This window comes from Sciurus carolinensis, chromosome 6, assembly GCF_902686445.1.
Source record: "Sciurus carolinensis chromosome 6, mSciCar1.2, whole genome shotgun sequence".
Lineage (NCBI taxonomy): Eukaryota > Metazoa > Chordata > Mammalia > Rodentia > Sciuridae > Sciurus > Sciurus carolinensis.
Genome location: NC_062218.1, coordinates 86,618,524 through 86,635,685, shown reverse-complemented (window position 1 = coordinate 86,635,685; position 17,162 = coordinate 86,618,524). Strand labels below are relative to the sequence as shown.

Sequence of the window (17,162 nt, the reverse complement as noted above, 5' to 3'; positions counted from 1 at the left end):
AATTATACCCTTAATAATCACTAGATTTTTTTAAAGATAAAATTATATAAGGAGAATGTCTGATTGCTTCATCTATTTATGTTCCTGTTCCTAAAATGGTACCTTTATAAGGATTCTAAACTTTGGTTTCCAAATCTCTTTGTATGCCTTGCACTACGTCCTTCAAATTCTCCTGCCTCTATGAAGATTTTCCTAAAGAAGCAAGAGAGAAAATTAGAATCTAACTACTTCTATAAGGTGCTCTGGAAAATTATAATTACACTTCTGACTAAAGAACTGTTGCAATCACTCTCTTCATGCTCAGGTAGGGCCTCTGTAATTCTTTCTTTCAACTATGCTAAGGTATTTACCACAGTAGCACTGTACTAGGGCCTTGCATTAGTTACTGAAAACATGCCTTAACTCATCCATTATGTCTTTCAGGGCAGAAATAATAATAACTACATTTACTTACTTTTGTACATATTAATTCATTAATCCATAATTCTATCAGATATGAACTCATTTTACAGATGAGGAAACTAAAGCATATTATGGTTTAAGTTCTTGTGTAACATCAACTGACCAGTAAGTAGGGAACAAGAGTTCTGATTTGTCTTGTACCTAGAATGACTAACAAACTCCAGCTCTGCTCTTCTGAGCCTTCCTTCAATTAGGCCTTAACTTTGGCTTCTAAAGACTTAAACAAATAATAATTTAATATCTGACAATTCAACACTACTTCCTTAAGATGACCCAGTCCTCCTTGAAGTATCTGCTTGTGAAAACTCAAGCCTGTCATAAAATTAAGTTTTATGTTGGTTTCACATAACACCTGAGAAAATAAGGTCTGTGTCTCCCAGTCTTTATGGTTGGACAGAATCATAACTTCAATAATTGCCAGCTAGCAAAACAGCTGTCCTAATCACATTTACATCAACTAAAAGTTTGTAATTTTTATTTCCCTGATTCTATTAAGCCCTGGTTTGGTTCGTGTGTCTCTCTCCTACTACTTCCTAATTCTACCTTTAAAATGCCCAGTTACTTCTACACAAATTGAAGTTGAGTTTAATTCACACTGGATTCTTTTCCCTATTACAACAGTCATTACTGTTTAAAATATGTTCTTGCTACACTGTATCTTTGACCTGATTTTCAACACAGACATAAGAGCTAAGAGACAGAAGTGAGAAAAGACAATAGGAAAAATGGAGGACTTGAGGTCACCATATAGCACTTGGCTTTAAATGTGAGCAGTGCAGGAAACTCTTGAAGGGTTTTAGGTGAAGGGTGATGTGATCTAACTTCAGTTTTAATGGTATCTCTGTGACTGCTATGTGGAGTACACTCTCAGGATGCAAAGGTACTAGGTAGGCCCAATAGGAAAGCTACCGTACTACCTAGGAAAGAAAGGAGTGTGTCTGGGCCAGAGTGGGAAAGATGGCTGTGGTGAGAGAAGGCTAGATTTTGGATTATTTGGAAGGTAGTAGCAATAGGATTTGCTGGCATATTGTTTATATAGGCCATGAGCAAGAAAGCGGTGTCAATAAAGACTCTAGTGTATTTAGCCTAGAGGAACTATAACGCTACAATTGCCATCTACTGAGATGAAGAAGACTGAAATACAATATTCCAAATAAGAGAACTCTGGTTTATGATCATTACTCACCAAAAGTGAATAAATAGGTAACTAAGGAACAAAGATTAAAGTGCTGTTAACCTTGCATTGATATTTTTATTCTTTATGTTCTGTAAATCAGAAGACACAATTCATGAGATGCCAAAGGTTAAATCCATTTATTAGCCTAAATGGCATATGCAATTGCTTCGATCAGGGACTGGGAAACTACAGACTGTGGGTTGGCTGCCTGTTTTAGTAAATGCAGTTTTTTATTGGAACGCATCCAAGTCATCATTTACATATTATCTATAGCTGCTTTCTAACTAAGACAGTTGAAACCAGAGGCTATTCCTCAGAAGTTGAAAATGTTTACTATCTGACCTTTAAGAAATAATTTTCTAATCTCTGGTTTAGATTTAAACAGGGGTAATGAAAAAATTGTGTTTAAAAAACTAAGCTAGGTTGCTTGAAGGTATCTTATAATAGTCAATTGTTTAGAATTATCTCAACAGATTTCAGAATAGTAGCATTTCTTTCTTCACAGACATGAGAAAATATAAGAAAAAGTCATTCAAGAATGTAGGATGGAGCCAGTATTTGTTTTACAAAAGAGAGTTATATATTTTTACTATTTTTACTATAATTAAAATATATATGTATACATAAAAATACATATAGTAACATTTTATGTGTACATATACATATTTTAACTATATATATTTTAACATTCTATTACTATATGTCATTTTTATTTTACATGTTTGACCATTATGGTACCTAAGGTATATACTATTCTGTAATTTGATAAAGTGGACTATTAATAGTTACTAGATGTCTCCACAGATAGGCCATTAACAGATTGGCAAATTATGAAAAGAAAATGAGTCTCAGATTCTAGTAAATAAGTATTTAAGTCCTGCTTTTCCATTTATGGTCTATTTGGCTACATACAGTTTATTTAATGTCCTTGGTTCTCAATTTCTCATACAAAATATGGGGATAATAAAATCTTGAACACAGATTTTTTTAATGAGAATTAATGAGACAATGTAAAATGCTCAAAACAACAGTGTTACATAATGAGCACTCAAAAATATGCTTTCAGCTTTAAAAAATTTACTAGAAACAAAACAAAAAGAATCTTTAATCTTATTGTGAAAATACATGGTGATAATGAAGTCTCTTATATCATAGCTACTTTTCTAGTATCCTAATAAAGAAAGGGAAATTAGTCAATGTATACAATCATATGAGGTACTGAAAAAAGAGATGTAACATGTTTAGATTATTCTCAAAAAGGAAAACTGTTAACAGTTCAATTATATCCTCCCTAAGTGGACATTAAAGGTTTCAGTAAAAATAAAAATGAAGCATCATAATTTAAACTTTAATAATTAGTAATGAACCACATACCACTTTAATTTGTAGTTTACAAGAGCCAGTTAACATTTTTGCATTTTATTTAATCTACATAATTGGACCTTGCTAATAAATCAAGGAGTGAATATACAAATAAATATAATTTGAGAATTTGGCATGAAGCATTTTAAATGATACCAATTCCAAGCTTTCAAAACAGCAAATGAAAAAAGTCAATTTAATGTGAGACAGCTAAATAATGGAACAAGGGCTTGGTCGCTGTCCTTTCTAGTAATCACTGAATTTTATCCACTATTAAGTTTTACAATTGGTAAAATGAAGATAATATTACTCCATCCAGTAAGGGGGCAGGATATACAGCATTTTAATATCTTTTGTTGTTTTTTTCACAAGTCTTAGAATTTTATATGTATTGCCTAAGTCTTTCTAAATAAAAAGCAAATGCCAATCCAAAATTAGGATATTTCTCAATTTTCCTCCTCCAATAGCAAGAACACTCTGCTCTTTTATCTTTTATGAAGGAAGAAAGAAAAGAATGGAGGAAAAGTAAACACTAAGAGGTATGACTCATGTTCATTTTAAGACCTGTAGTATCTGTAATGACCTGTTTATTTTTCGACCTGTAGTATCTGATGTGATATACTCAATCCTCGCCCAATGTTTCTTTCTGACAACACAAATGTGCTCATGCAGGAAGGGCAAAGACCAGCAAGTGGAGCCACCACTTCTGTCTGTCATTCTCGGGGGAAATGTCACTCATGTATCTGTACATTTCTCCACCAAGCCCAAATGTGGTCTCTCAATACTTCTTAACAGTTTCCAGGCAGTTTCTCCCAATCAAGGAAATTTGACTCAAAAAGCAACCTCTACTTGCCATTCCATTCTAATGTATAGGCTGAACTAGAAAAAGGGAAGGATGTTGTGGTGAACATTTCAGAGGACTAGAGAAGGTAGAATGGAACATGGCCTCTAACTGCAGAAGAGGTCAGGAAATCCACAGCTTTCCTGGAATAGAGTGGGAATCTTCTTTAGGTGTTTCTCAGCAATTGTATGGCTGCTTTAGGAAGAGAATGGATTTGTTTTCCCAAGTGAGTTTAACATATAACGACTCTATGGTACCCAAGAGCCTGCTAATGGTCACAGATTAAATTTCTCTCCTTCCACCATGAGGTTAAAATTCAAAATTAAGTTAGTCTGCAAGGGGAAATGGAGAAATAGGAGTGCAGGGTGCTTCCCTTTCTTTTATTCTCATCCCCAATATAAAATTCAAACTTTAACTTTCAAAGAATGCTAAGATTACATGCTAATAACTAGAGAGTTGGAACTGAGGAAATAACAACCTCTGAAGAGCTAAAATGTATAACTTATTGATTGTTGGATGACCTTCTGGGAAGGTGTAGAAACAGTAGGCAGGTGGGCATAGTTGGAGGAAGTAGGTCACTAGGGGAAGGGCATACTTTTAGGGATTTTTTTCTTGTCCCTATGCCACTTCTTCTCTGTCTCTTTCCCCCTCATTCCCTGCTGCCATAAGCTAATAGCTTTCCTCCACCATTCCCTTCTGCCATGAGACCCAAAGCAACGTGTCTTAACCTTTTAAACATGAGCCATTTTTCCTTCTTTAAAGTCTTTATGTCAAGTATTTTGGTCACAGTGATGAAAACCTTAGTAACACATGTATTACAATACCCTCCAAAATAAACAAATACCACACTCCGGTCAACTGACTTTATATGAGAAAGTCCTATCAGTATTCTGAATTTAAGATTAAAAAATTTCTGCATTTAATTTGTATATTATCTCTGATAAAACAGATATTCTGAACAGGTACTGCTTATAAATGAAATTACGATTATACCTTAATATTTTAAAACTGATTCCTTAAGGGCAGAAAGCAAAACCTTATTATGTGATTATCAATACATTGTGGAGGCAAGAAATAAAGTATACTAGTAACAATTTTAAAAGATCGTTCAACTGAGGAAAAAACAGCAAAATACAGTGGAAAGATTATGAGAAATTTTTGTAGAAGTATTTTTTTCATTCTGTTTTATTTCAATGACTATATTCTTCAATCATTATTTTTAAATACGTGATATTCTAATTTCAAATTTTTCAACCTGTATTATCTGATGTGATCTTTAAACTGTGAATTGTTCTTTTTCCTGGAGATAGATATTTGTGTTCAGAAACACAGGAGAAGTATGCTCTTTTGATTTCAGAGCATGATCTGTGACTTTTCAAAAAAAAAAAACAAACACTGAATGAAACAAGAATTTCCAAGAGGTTCAGAAACAGTGTATTTCTCTGTAGTTCTCAAACTATTCCCAAAGCAAGTGAGGAAAACACCAAATGAAAAGAAATTGAAAGAAATGTAATTAATATGTAATTTACAGAAAATAGACATAAAGAAAATATTTAATTCTGTAAAATTATGTTTTATAAATTAGTTTGCACTTATATGTTCTTGAGCCAAGATGCAGAGGAACTGCATCTTGACCAAACAGCAAATAAATAAAATGCTATGTAAACCTAGGATTTGAACAACTTATATTAGAAAAGAATGTTTTGATGTTGTCATTGTTTTAAAAACAAGGTCAATGCACATAGTCCTCAGGAGAGCAGACACAATAAATCCAGGCTGATTCAAACTAATATATATATATATTTTTAAAAAACCTCATCAGGACACTTCTTTAGAGAACTTCTCTTCCAAGCAGTATAAAAGATGTATATAAACCTGAGGAAAAAACATCCATTCTCAACATCCCTTCACTCTTTTATCAAAAGTGTGTTTTTACTGAAAATATCTACTTTAGAATTGGTACACTGAAGGATCTGCTTCCTCACTTACTGAACTCAGGCTTCTCTTGTCCTCATTTGTATTCCTATTTTTCTTCATTTGGTTACCTTTCCTATCTCTAAAAATTATTTTCACATCTTACTTTTTCGATGAAGTCATGACTGAAGGGTGAGTGGTTTCTCATCTTGAGGTTTGTTCACATTTCCCTCAACACGCTAATAACTACAATACCAGTGGACATTTTCTGTTTGGCAATTAAACTGTTTGGCAATTTTACTTCACTTGGTCCACAGAATACCCTGCGGTAGGTAAGCTATCACCCTTTCTAAAGATGAAGGCACATGGTTAAGAAACATGCCTGAGTTGACATTGCAAGAGCCAGGACAAGAATGTGATCAGCCTGGCCCAAGGCCTGTGTTCTAACTCCTAGATTTTATTTGACAAGAAATTTTATATAAAATCATTGTAATTATGCCTTTATTTACTTTATTTTAAAATGCTGATGAAGATGTGGAGAAAAACTAAAAATAGAACTACTACTATGTGATCCAGCTATCCCGCTCTTGATAGCTATACGTCTATGTTTATTGCAGCCAGCACTATTCACAATAGCCAAGATAGGGAATTGGCATAGTTGCCCTGTCAACAGATAATGAGATAAGGAAAATACACATGAATGGATAAGGAAAATATACACAATATACTTTATTCAGCCATAAAGAAGAATAAAGTCTTGTCACTTATAGGAAAATGGATAGCACTGAAGACATCATGTTAGGCAAAACAAACCAGACACAGAAAAAGAAGTCTCAAATGTTTTCTCTTATATTTGAGAAATAAATTAAAATAAAATAAAAGATGACCTGAAAGCCAAAGAGGGACTATTAGGAACTAAGAAGGGGACTGAGGGAAGGGGGAGGACAAGAAGACAGAAGGGAGGTGTATATTGCACGTGTGGAGATGTCACAGTTAAGCCCATCAATTTGTACAATTAATATGTGTTAATTAAAGTACATCAAACACCCTTGGGATAGTTCATTCATCAAACTGATGATAGTACTTTATTATGATCATGAATGAATTGGCAGTTTATCAAATTGTTTTGTTTGTTAATGTGAGAGGTGCGGACAACAGAAGTTCACAGGACCCTAGGTGAGTAAGGGAATCTGATGAGGAAGAAAAAGGGTGAAAAGAGTATTCTCGAGATAGGACCACTCTGTGGCTCTGCTACATTTGAAGCCAATGGCATTGGATGGTAGGTCTTCTCTTTACCTCTATATGAGATTATTTAAAAGTCACTACTCTTTTTGCCAATCTTCCCAAATCCTGAAAAACCAGATTAACAGAAACTTTATAAATATTAAAAAGAGAATGGAAATTATTTTAATTTTTTCATGTTAGAGAAAGAATGAACTTTTTGATTTAAAATTGATACTGTATGTCTTCATATTGTTATTCTCATAGAGATTAAATTGATACACTATATGTGTTTATATAGCAAGGTCTGTTTTTAACACCGTATAGTTTGCATCTCTGTGCATTTGTATTTCAGATAATACAGTTCTCAATGATATGCATAGAGACTTTCAAATTTGTTAAGCCCTTAACCTTGCGCAAGAAGAGACTGTTACATTAGCAACAGTTGTACCTTCCAATCCTTACCTCCCCCTTTTTAAGCTGTTTTACCAAAGATATCTGCAAGTCCCGTGATTCACTTTTACTCCCTTTTCAACAGGTAGAAGGAAAGATTTATTGGTTTGCTCTTTGTTAAACTAAATATCTCTGCTAAACACCCTTATTCTTTGTTCACTTGAATGTTTTCTTTGTAGTACTTGACTTGAGTGATACTATGATTTCCAGATCTTTGCTTAAGTCTTTTTCTCTATTGTTTTCCTACTATCAGAAATTTAAATAATTTTATTTATTTACTTATTATTTTGTGCTGAGGATTGAACCCAGGGCCTTGAGTATGCTAAGCATGTGCTGTACCACTGAGTTGTACTACCTGCCCCTATGACCAGTATTTTATGTTGAATATGTAAAGAATATTAAAAGTTCTAAAACATCTAAAAAGGTTTTGATTTTATAATAAAAAATAAACTACTTTTCTTGGACTCACCAAATCAGGTTTAATGGGAGTAATTGTTAATGGCCACTATGAAGTTCTGTGATATGGCTGAACCGACTAATATGGAAGCCTGACACACTGGATATCCTCTGATAAGACACTAACCTACAACTGTATTCCATGTGGAAAATCAGCTACAGAGGTGTACTCTCTGTAGTATGTCTATAGTTCTCTCCACCTCTATTCTACATTTGCTTGTTTTTCTATCTAAGCTTACCTAAACGTCTCTTTCCCAAAGAAAGGATTCACGTCATATGCATTGATGTAGTTTTCATTATTGTCAAAACTTAAGATGTACTTTATAAAAAAATATGTTGAGTGAATATGGTTCTTTGATCAACCTGGTCTGACTGAATTACCAATGGAAGCTCTTGCTCCTGTACTCCTTTTTCTTTATGTTTTGTTGCTCTGATTGATCCTCTATCATTTAAAAACAAGCATCTTAACTCCTCAACATCTGTCCTAGATTTTGCATGTTTCTTACTCCTCTTTTTTCTTATATTATTTTAAAAATATTCTGCTTTTCATATTCTGGTTATTCCTGAATCTTTCCCTTAATTTTTGTTCTTACCATTTTATTTTCTTGGACATTTCATTGTGTTGTTATTTTGGTCAACTCTTCTTACTTCCCCTACACCTTTTGTTTCTTCCCTCTAATACTTTATAATTTTTTTCCCTCCTCATTTTTAAAAATCACCTTTCCTTTTAAAGACCTATGTTAACTCTAGTTTTATTTGTGCTTTAAGAATAGATTTTTTTTTTTCACCAAAACAACTTACAGTAACATAGCTCTTGGTCTGCCTCACCAAGAATACCAAGTTCAGGAGGAAAGAGGAGGTCCCAGTGGGTTCTATATCCTTCTTTCCCTTGGGCATAGTCAATAGCAAGTCTATCATTTACCATGAGAGCTTACAAGATATATACTCTGCATGTCAGCCAGAAAAAAAAAAATCAAGTACTTATGGCACATCATCAATGAACAGTTTAGTAAATGTGGAAGAAATATTCAACAAGCAGTTCTGAGCTGCTCTGGCTGAGCAACTGGATCATTTACTAGATAGTTTTATATGCAAGTAAGACAAATGCAACTTAACCTACTTAAAATAAGAAAGGCAAACATAATTGAAAATTTTGTACGTACCTATGTAACCAAGAAAATACACTCTTCCAGACTCTGTGTTGCTTTATCTGGTACTAGTTTTAGTCTAGGCATGGTTCCTTCATGCACTAGCAGACCCTAGAACTACATACCTATCATGCTTGTGCAACAGAAATATACATTCCCAGCAGAAATCCTGAGCTTTGATTGGGCTCATCTAGGTCACAAACCTTTTCCTGAACCAATCGTTGTGGAAGGGGAGGTAAGATGCAGTCATTTGCTGATACTAGTTCACTGTTCCAACTCTGAAGCCTCAGTAAATAGCTCCTGGGAGCCACAAGGTCTCAGAGAAAGAACAACAAGAAAACTAGCTCCTTGAATAAACTGAGAAGGCAACCAGCAAATGTACACTGCACAAAGCAAAGTTGAACACAGAGAGTGCAAAGTAAAAAGTGATAATTTCAATAATGTATCTTATTTTCCAATGGAATTATTTTAATAATTATATGATTATAAAAATGAATCAACATATTGTGTTATGAAAAAGAAGCTGTTACACATTTTTGTAATCAATTCCAGTAATTCTTCCTCAGATTATTGATCCCAATGGAGTTGTCTATTATTATTATAGTTGTTAAATAATTTAAATGTTATTACTTTTAAATAATAATAAGGAAAAAATAGCAGAATAATAACAACAATAAATGGCTATTTGATTAAAACAATGATATTCTTGTGGGAAAAGATTAAAGACCAATTATTTTAAAAGAAGTAATATAAGTTAAGGTTAAGCACATAAAGGGGGAAAATGACTTTTAAGAGTGAGAAGAGACATGAAGAGGCACCCTTTACAAAGGAGGGGCTGTTCCTCTCTCCTCATCTTAATGTCATCACAGTCCTCTTGGCTAAATATCAAATAAAGAGTTTATGAAATTAAAGCCCAGAACACTAATAACTGAATGCACATAAAAGTCACCTGCATGGTCATTTGGGAATAGGGAGAGGGTGAAGGTCTCTCAGTGGTAGTTACTTATAGACATTAGATCATACACAAGTTTTCAAGTAAATGAATGTCAATCCTTAGTTGCTAAGGGTGGGGGCCCACACGTCATTTCTAGAATTCTTGAATGCTAGTTTTAAAAAGAATTCTTCCCAGTAAGTAGAATACTTTTATTTTCCCAAAACTAGAAGAAAAAAGAAAAGAAAAATAGAATGTTCTCTGCAACAATGAGTCATCAGCCACTGCAGCTCTTCAACATCCAGGTCTCTGCAGCCCTTCAAAAGGAGAGGACTGTCTTTTAATGACACACATAAATCCCTGCACTGCCTGGCTGCAAAACATAATTAATTCTGGCCTTTTTTTGCTTAATGAAACACCTTGCACACATGACAGCAGTGGGTTTGAGCTTCTCGTGTGTACCTGAAATAGGGATAGCCCCAGCAACAACTTAGTTCCATTTGAAATGCTCTATAAGATATTTGTCTGAGCTCTATCATAATTTCTTCAAAATGTCTTTATAACAGGCAAGTCAGGCTAAAGGAAACACAATCAGCCACCTGTAAGAACAGTTTTCCTAACTTCTAAAAGTGTAGAATGTTTTGCTTTTCAAATTCGTGGTGGTAAACAAATTTTTATTTCTCACTTTGTAGCTGCTATAGAAGAATATTTAAACAAAGTAGTCTCTTAGTTGCAGCTGCTCAATATCATTTTTTATTGGAATAATTTTTCATGTTTTAATGCAGACTTGCATGCTGCATTACAAAGGACATTACTCCTTGGAGAGTTCCAGCATGCAAATTTACAAGGTTCCATTTCAAACAACAAATAATAATATGAGTAAAATTTTAAAACAAATTTAACTGAAAGATTTACTTTGAAAAATTTACCCCTTTTATAATATTCAATTATTCTGGTCCTACCTGAGGGGACTTGAAGCAAATGCCTACTTTTGCAAAAGCAACTGCATCTAGAAATATAGTTTCCTTACTTTAATTACAGATTGTATATAGAACAATTAATAATTAAATAAGGAATATCTCTCACCTGTTTAGGTGTGACGCCAGGCATGCGAATATCCAATGCAAAATCTGATGAATCAATAGGAATTATTGGTCTGGTGGCACCAAGACACTCATTGGAAAATGATCTGGTAGGTTCTTTAAACCTTGAAAAAGAAGACAGTTTCAACATTCTTGAACACAATGGGTACAGGAATTCTAGGACCTTAAGGTTAAAGATTGTTAATACAGGCCTAGAGAAGGCTCTAAAGATGTGATGACTATACAATGTTGTCAAACACACTCAGAACCGCATTTTGTCTATGAACAAGATACAACCAACTTATAAACAAAATCAAATCAAATCAAGCAGCTACATTCAAAACTTGATTCAATAAAAATTGTCAACATATACATTTTTTCTAGTTAATAAAGATACTAGTTAACAAAGGAAAATTTATTACAGTATTAATACATTAGAAGTTTTAATTATCATACACATGCCAATTTTCCAATGGCAAATATTAACCATAACCCAGTAAAATTTTTTGGAACTATTTTGTGAGTGTCCGGTATTACAAGTCAGAAACAAAAGACTGATCATAATCTTGCTAGAAGGCAGAGTTATATGAGGAGGAAATAAAAGACTGTGCTGTGAATTACAAATGTACAAGTGCATAAATATTTAATATGGTAATTATGAGGCGTGTGTATACAGCTCAATGTTTCTTAGTGAGCGATTACAGTCCATGATCTTCTCCTAACCACTGATCTATCTTGATATTTTATTCTTCGAGCTTTTCTAAACAGGAAGGCATTCAAGTCTATATGACTATATCGTACTTTCCGAAATATCTCCCCAAGAGGGAGTGATTAGTATTGGAAATCACAACTTCTAATTGGAGTTTTAAAAGCCAGAGCAGCAGTTCTGCTATAAGACAGAGGGCTTTTTCTGCAAGGGAGACTTTACAAGAAGTTACTGGGCTAAAATTCCAAATAGTTTCTGTAGAGAAAATCAACCTTGTATATTTCGCCAACACTTGTTCATAAAAGTGGATACATTTCTAAACAGCATGCACAAACCACCCAAACAGTATTTTGCCTGTTTAAAAAAAAAAAAAAAATCCCACACACACACACCCACCTCTTAAAGACAGAAAGTGGGCTTCTGAAACCCAAGCAGCTGCCTTGCAAAGCCAGGAGGAGAACTAGCAGGCGGCGCGCGCGGCCAGCCATGTCCGCGCCGCTCCGGCCCCGCCGGGAGAGGACCTGGCAGCGCAGCGCGGGGCTGGGGCGGGCGGTTAGGCAGCGGCGCCGCGGGCAGCCGCTACTTCATGGCCCGGGCGCGGCGGGCGTCCTGCGGCGGCCACACGCCAGCTGCCTGCGAGAGCCACGAGCTGGACTCGGCGAGGTGTCTCGGTCACGAGCCGCGGGCAGCAACCCGTGGGAAGGCGGTACTTCTGCCCGGGCGGCCAGCGGAAGCCTGCCTTCCTCCAGAACTGCTGCTTCGCCCTGGTGCTGGGGCTAGACGTGCGAGTTCCTTATCACTCCGGAATGACAGGGACTGTAAGGGCTATCACACAAACGCGCGTCAGTCATCATTCAGAACCTGCAAAAATAGAAGCAGATAATGGATGACTAACACATTACAGCATTTGTCCTCAGCAAATCCCAGCTGAGGTTCTTTAATGCATTAGTAGTTTCACAAGCTCGAGCCCAAACCTGGGGAAAAGGCTGGTTTGTTGATCTCCCTTCCCCGACCACAAGCCCCCAAGATTTCACAACCCCCAGAGCATAGCCCCTCTTCTGCCTTCTGCTTATCTTCCTCCCTCTGGCCCACTCCCGGTTTTTTGTATGTTTCTTACCTCTCCTCTTTTAACCCTCACTCACATTCACCCCACTTTCTGGATCTCTTCTTACTCGGTCTAGTACTCCCCCAAAAAGCACTTCAAAACCTCTGCTCAATGTAAACAAAGTTATTTGCATAAATGATCTACTACAGCACAAGGGGGAATGAGGGGCAAGGACAAAGCACTTGTATACAACAACAATCCATAGAAAAACACGAGAACAAAGGCATGTTCATATACATGCATCCCAGAGCTACAGAGAATAAAGATGCCCCCTGTCAAGAACTCCCAAGAATAGCCACAGAAGTAATTGCCCAAATTCTGGGAATTATTTTAAAACAAATCAAAACTTGGCAGCTAACGTGATATTTAAATGCTCATTTAAAAATCTAATATATACAAGGTAATATACAAGGTAATAATTACAATATGCAAAGTAATAATTTCTCAGGTAGAATGCTTGCCTCCCTAAAGATATTCTTCCCTAAATAAAGTTTGTTTATTTACAAAACGGGATAAGGGAAAACAGAATTTCAGCTAGCTCTAAATGAATTTTCTACAAAGGCTAAGTATAATCAAGAACTTCCTATTAATATAATTGAGAGATGTTAGGGCTCAGAGCAGGTTACCACCAAAATATGGTGTTTTGCTTGGCATACTGAACTATTTGATCTAAAGAAAATTTAAAATCTTTAAAAGCAGCCTCAGAACCAAGCTGCTTCTAACCTTTCTTGCTCCTCTATGAACAAGCACATGGAGTGGCTCTCTCTGGAATTCCCTCACACACCAAGACCAAACTGAAAAAGGGAACACAATTAACTACCAACCTTACCCTGAAACCCCACTATCATAGCAAAGAAGACTAAGGAATGTAACCACACTGGACGGACTCCCATGACAAGATGCAAATTCCAAAAGATTCTCTCTGGGACCACTCACCTAATAATTATTTACAAGACCTCAAAATTATCTATTCCCTCATGCTGCCTTCCCCTACAGAAAAAAAGGGCATGTAAGTTTCTGAATAATTTGGAGTTAGTGGGTAATCACACTCCTGTGATTGTCCCGTGCTGTGATTTTTCCCCACTGGCAAGTTAATAAGTGTGTATGCCTTTTCTCCTGTTTAATCTTTCTTTATTCCAAGGAGCCTTCAGAGGACCTAGGGGAAATTTCCCTTTGCTACTAGAAAAGCCATACAAAACTAGTGTGGATTCTCAGTATTTCATTAAAGAGGATTCAACTAGGTTAAATTTTAAAATATTCATGTTTTGACTTTACTGTTGATCTGAATATAGCTCAGATTCTGTATCAAATCTGTGAATTAAGTCAGAAAGCATTCTTTTAAAATGTGTGATACACAATGTAAAAATACTTCTAAAGGAAAAAAGATTTCTTAAAAGTTTTATTTTAATTAGTAACTAAAAACATGATTCAGAGAATGTCAAGTCATTTGGCCAGATGAATAACAATAAATAACTAAAATCAGAGGTTGAAGCTATAGCTCAAAGGTACAGCATGTGTTTAACATGCAAGATGCTCTAGGTTCAACCCCCAGTACCAAAAAAAAAAAAAAATAAGAAAACAAAAGAACAAAGAAAAATTTAAAAAGAAAGGAAGGAAGAAAAATCCCAGTAAGATCATACAGACATGCTGAACTATAGTCTCTTAATTGTCCTCTGGAAATTACAGCATAATAAGTTAAACCAAAACAAGAGAGAGAGAGAGAGAGAGAGAGAGAGAGAGAGAGAGAGAGAGAGAGAGAGAGAAACAAACAAAAAAGTACTAACTAAGCTTAAATTTAAATTTAATGATATTTTATATGGTCAGTACTTTCCACATAGAAGACATACACCAAATACCAATAAAACAATTTAAGGGGCTAAGGTTGTAGTTCAGAGGTAGAGTGATTACCTAGCACATGTGAGGCACTGGGGTAGATCCTACACACCACATAAAAATAATTAATTAAAAGTATTAAAAAAACATAATTTAATATCCAACCAATTCAAAGAGGCTTGAGGTTCACCAGCACCCAAGGACCCCAGTTAATTTACATAAGCAATGACATTTTTAAAAGATTGATAATATTTGTTTGAACTTTCTCTTTGGTTTGCTGTTTGAGCTTTCAGCAACAAAAACCTTCAGCTTTGTCTTTAGCCTGTGGGTAAAGGAAAAGAACTCTAGGGGGAAGAGAAACAAAGGGTCTAACAGCTGTGCTATTGCCTTTGCTCTAAACAAAGTAGAATCCTGTTGAATGACAATACTTAACATCCCCTAGTTGTTACATATAAATGTGAGAAAAGGATTATATTTTATCATTTCATTCAGAACAGGATTTAAAGACAGTCCTTCCTCCAGTTGGCAAGGAGATTTGGTATTATACAAACACTTGAAAACAAATTTATTATTAAAATTCTCTAACAGAAGCACACCCTTCAGAACTAGCTTTGTGGGGGAGGGGGACTTCTCTTATCTCTTTGATTGATTTTACTACCTTTGATGTCCCTAAACCACTCACTTAAAGAAAAGGGAATTGAAGTTGTGGGTAGAAGCAAGGTTGATATTTGTAGCCATGAATAGAACACCTTTTATTATAGAAATGAAAGGTCATAATCATCCTTGTTTCTTGATGCCTTATTAAGACAAAATACAAATCCATCATATAAAAAAAATTTTATTTCATTTGTTTTAATTCCTGATAATGTGGAACACATAATATTCAAAAATCTTATTCATCTCTCATTTAAAAATTTAAAACTTTACAACATATTTTCCTGAGATCATTCATTGACTCATTAAAAAAACTTAATTTCATATTTGATACAAAATAATGTGATACATATTGGGATTTTATAAGATCAATAAAACTAAAAGGGAATATAGTCCATTGAGAGATGAGAACGTTGCACAATTAACACGAGATATGTTTAGAAAGTACTCTCCTATAGGAGTACTTTAAAAAGGACTCAGGGAATTTTAAGGAAGAAAAGAAAACTTCAAGAGAAAGGAAGAAAAAAGGAAAGGATGAAAGCAGTCTTCAATAGAACAGCGGCCACTGAGCAGGGCCTTGGAGGACCGTTACAGTTTCTACTGCAGGAGGTGGACAATGAGCATGCCAGGTACGGGGCACAGCAGGGGCAAAGGGGCACAAGTTGAGAGCAGAGTATGTGTTTGAAAAGCAAGTAATAAAAGTCTTTCCTCCTAGATTCATGTTACAGGCCCAGATTTACTATTTTACTGATAATACCAAGCAAATATTGTTTACATCTCCATAAATTCTTCAGGGGAGAATGATTTATAGATACCCATGTGGATGTTAATTCTAGGTGCAGCATTATTAAAAGGTCCTAAGTACAGGTTAGTCCAGAGGACCATAAAACCAATTTGGCTTTTACAAAGTGAGCAATCTATTCCCTCTAATTTTCATTTAAAAAAGAGAAAAAAAAAAAAAAAAGTTAGCTGAAATCTGTAATTGTTTAAAGATTCAAATAAATATATTGGCCATTCATTCATTCATGGATTTATTTGCTCAGCAAAAGTGAACCAGTATAGCATAATGGCTACTTATAGACTGAAGGAAAAGTGTCTGATACCTAGCTTTTCCATTTACTAGTCACCTGAGCTGGGCAAGTACTTTGACTCTCTGTCTCCTTTTCTTCATCTGCAAAACAGAAATAATCATACTACCTATCTCATAAAGGCCATTGCCAGGAATAGCTGATTAATATTCTTAGAACAGTGTCAGGCATGTAATAAATGATTACTGTTATCATTGTCGCAATAAATACATATCGAGTGCTTGAATGCTAGGGGTGATGATAATCAAGACAGATAAAGTTCTCACTCCTACAGAAATTATTTTCTAGTGGGGAAAAGCAAAAAATAACTACCAAATTATCAGTTTCATTTTCTTTTAAGCAGATTTTATGTGTTTTTCTAGTATGACTTATGATTAAACTGATTAAAGGATGCATATCCATTCACAGAGTTATTTTGACTTCTGGGGATATACTCTTGGGCAAAGACTGAACCAGGGAACCAATATGTTTATAAGGATAGTTAGCAGCATTGTTGAAAACAACAAAGAACTGAATGTTTACAATAGCAAAGAACTGGAAGCAATTTAAATGTCCATGAATAGGAGACTGGTAACAAAAATATGTATTTTTGTAGCCAGAATACTATGAATCTCTTTTAAAAAGGACAATATGGGTCTGCTTTTATAGCTTAGAGAATATTCTGTGATATATTATTTTTTTCTTTTTGCATAAAGTTTTAATCCCAAACTTACAGAAATGTTGCAAGTA

The 17,162-nt window shown here is 35.0% G+C and overlaps 1 protein-coding gene across 10 annotated transcripts in view; it reads right to left on the bottom strand.

The window, feature by feature from the left end:
- Positions 1 to 17,162, bottom strand: part of Pam (peptidylglycine alpha-amidating monooxygenase) — a 288,617-nt gene that overhangs the window by 153,436 nt on the left and 118,019 nt on the right. For all 10 annotated transcript variants that reach the window (XM_047554874.1, XM_047554877.1, XM_047554879.1 and 7 more), the window contains 2 exons: positions 12,150 to 12,614; positions 11,052 to 11,172 (listed from right to left, as the gene is read on the bottom strand). In XM_047554874.1, the coding sequence (XP_047410830.1) occupies positions 11,052 to 11,172; positions 12,150 to 12,241 (213 nt within the window). In that variant the 5' untranslated portion in view covers positions 12,242 to 12,614. The remainder of the gene's footprint in view (positions 1 to 11,051; positions 11,173 to 12,149; positions 12,615 to 17,162) is intronic.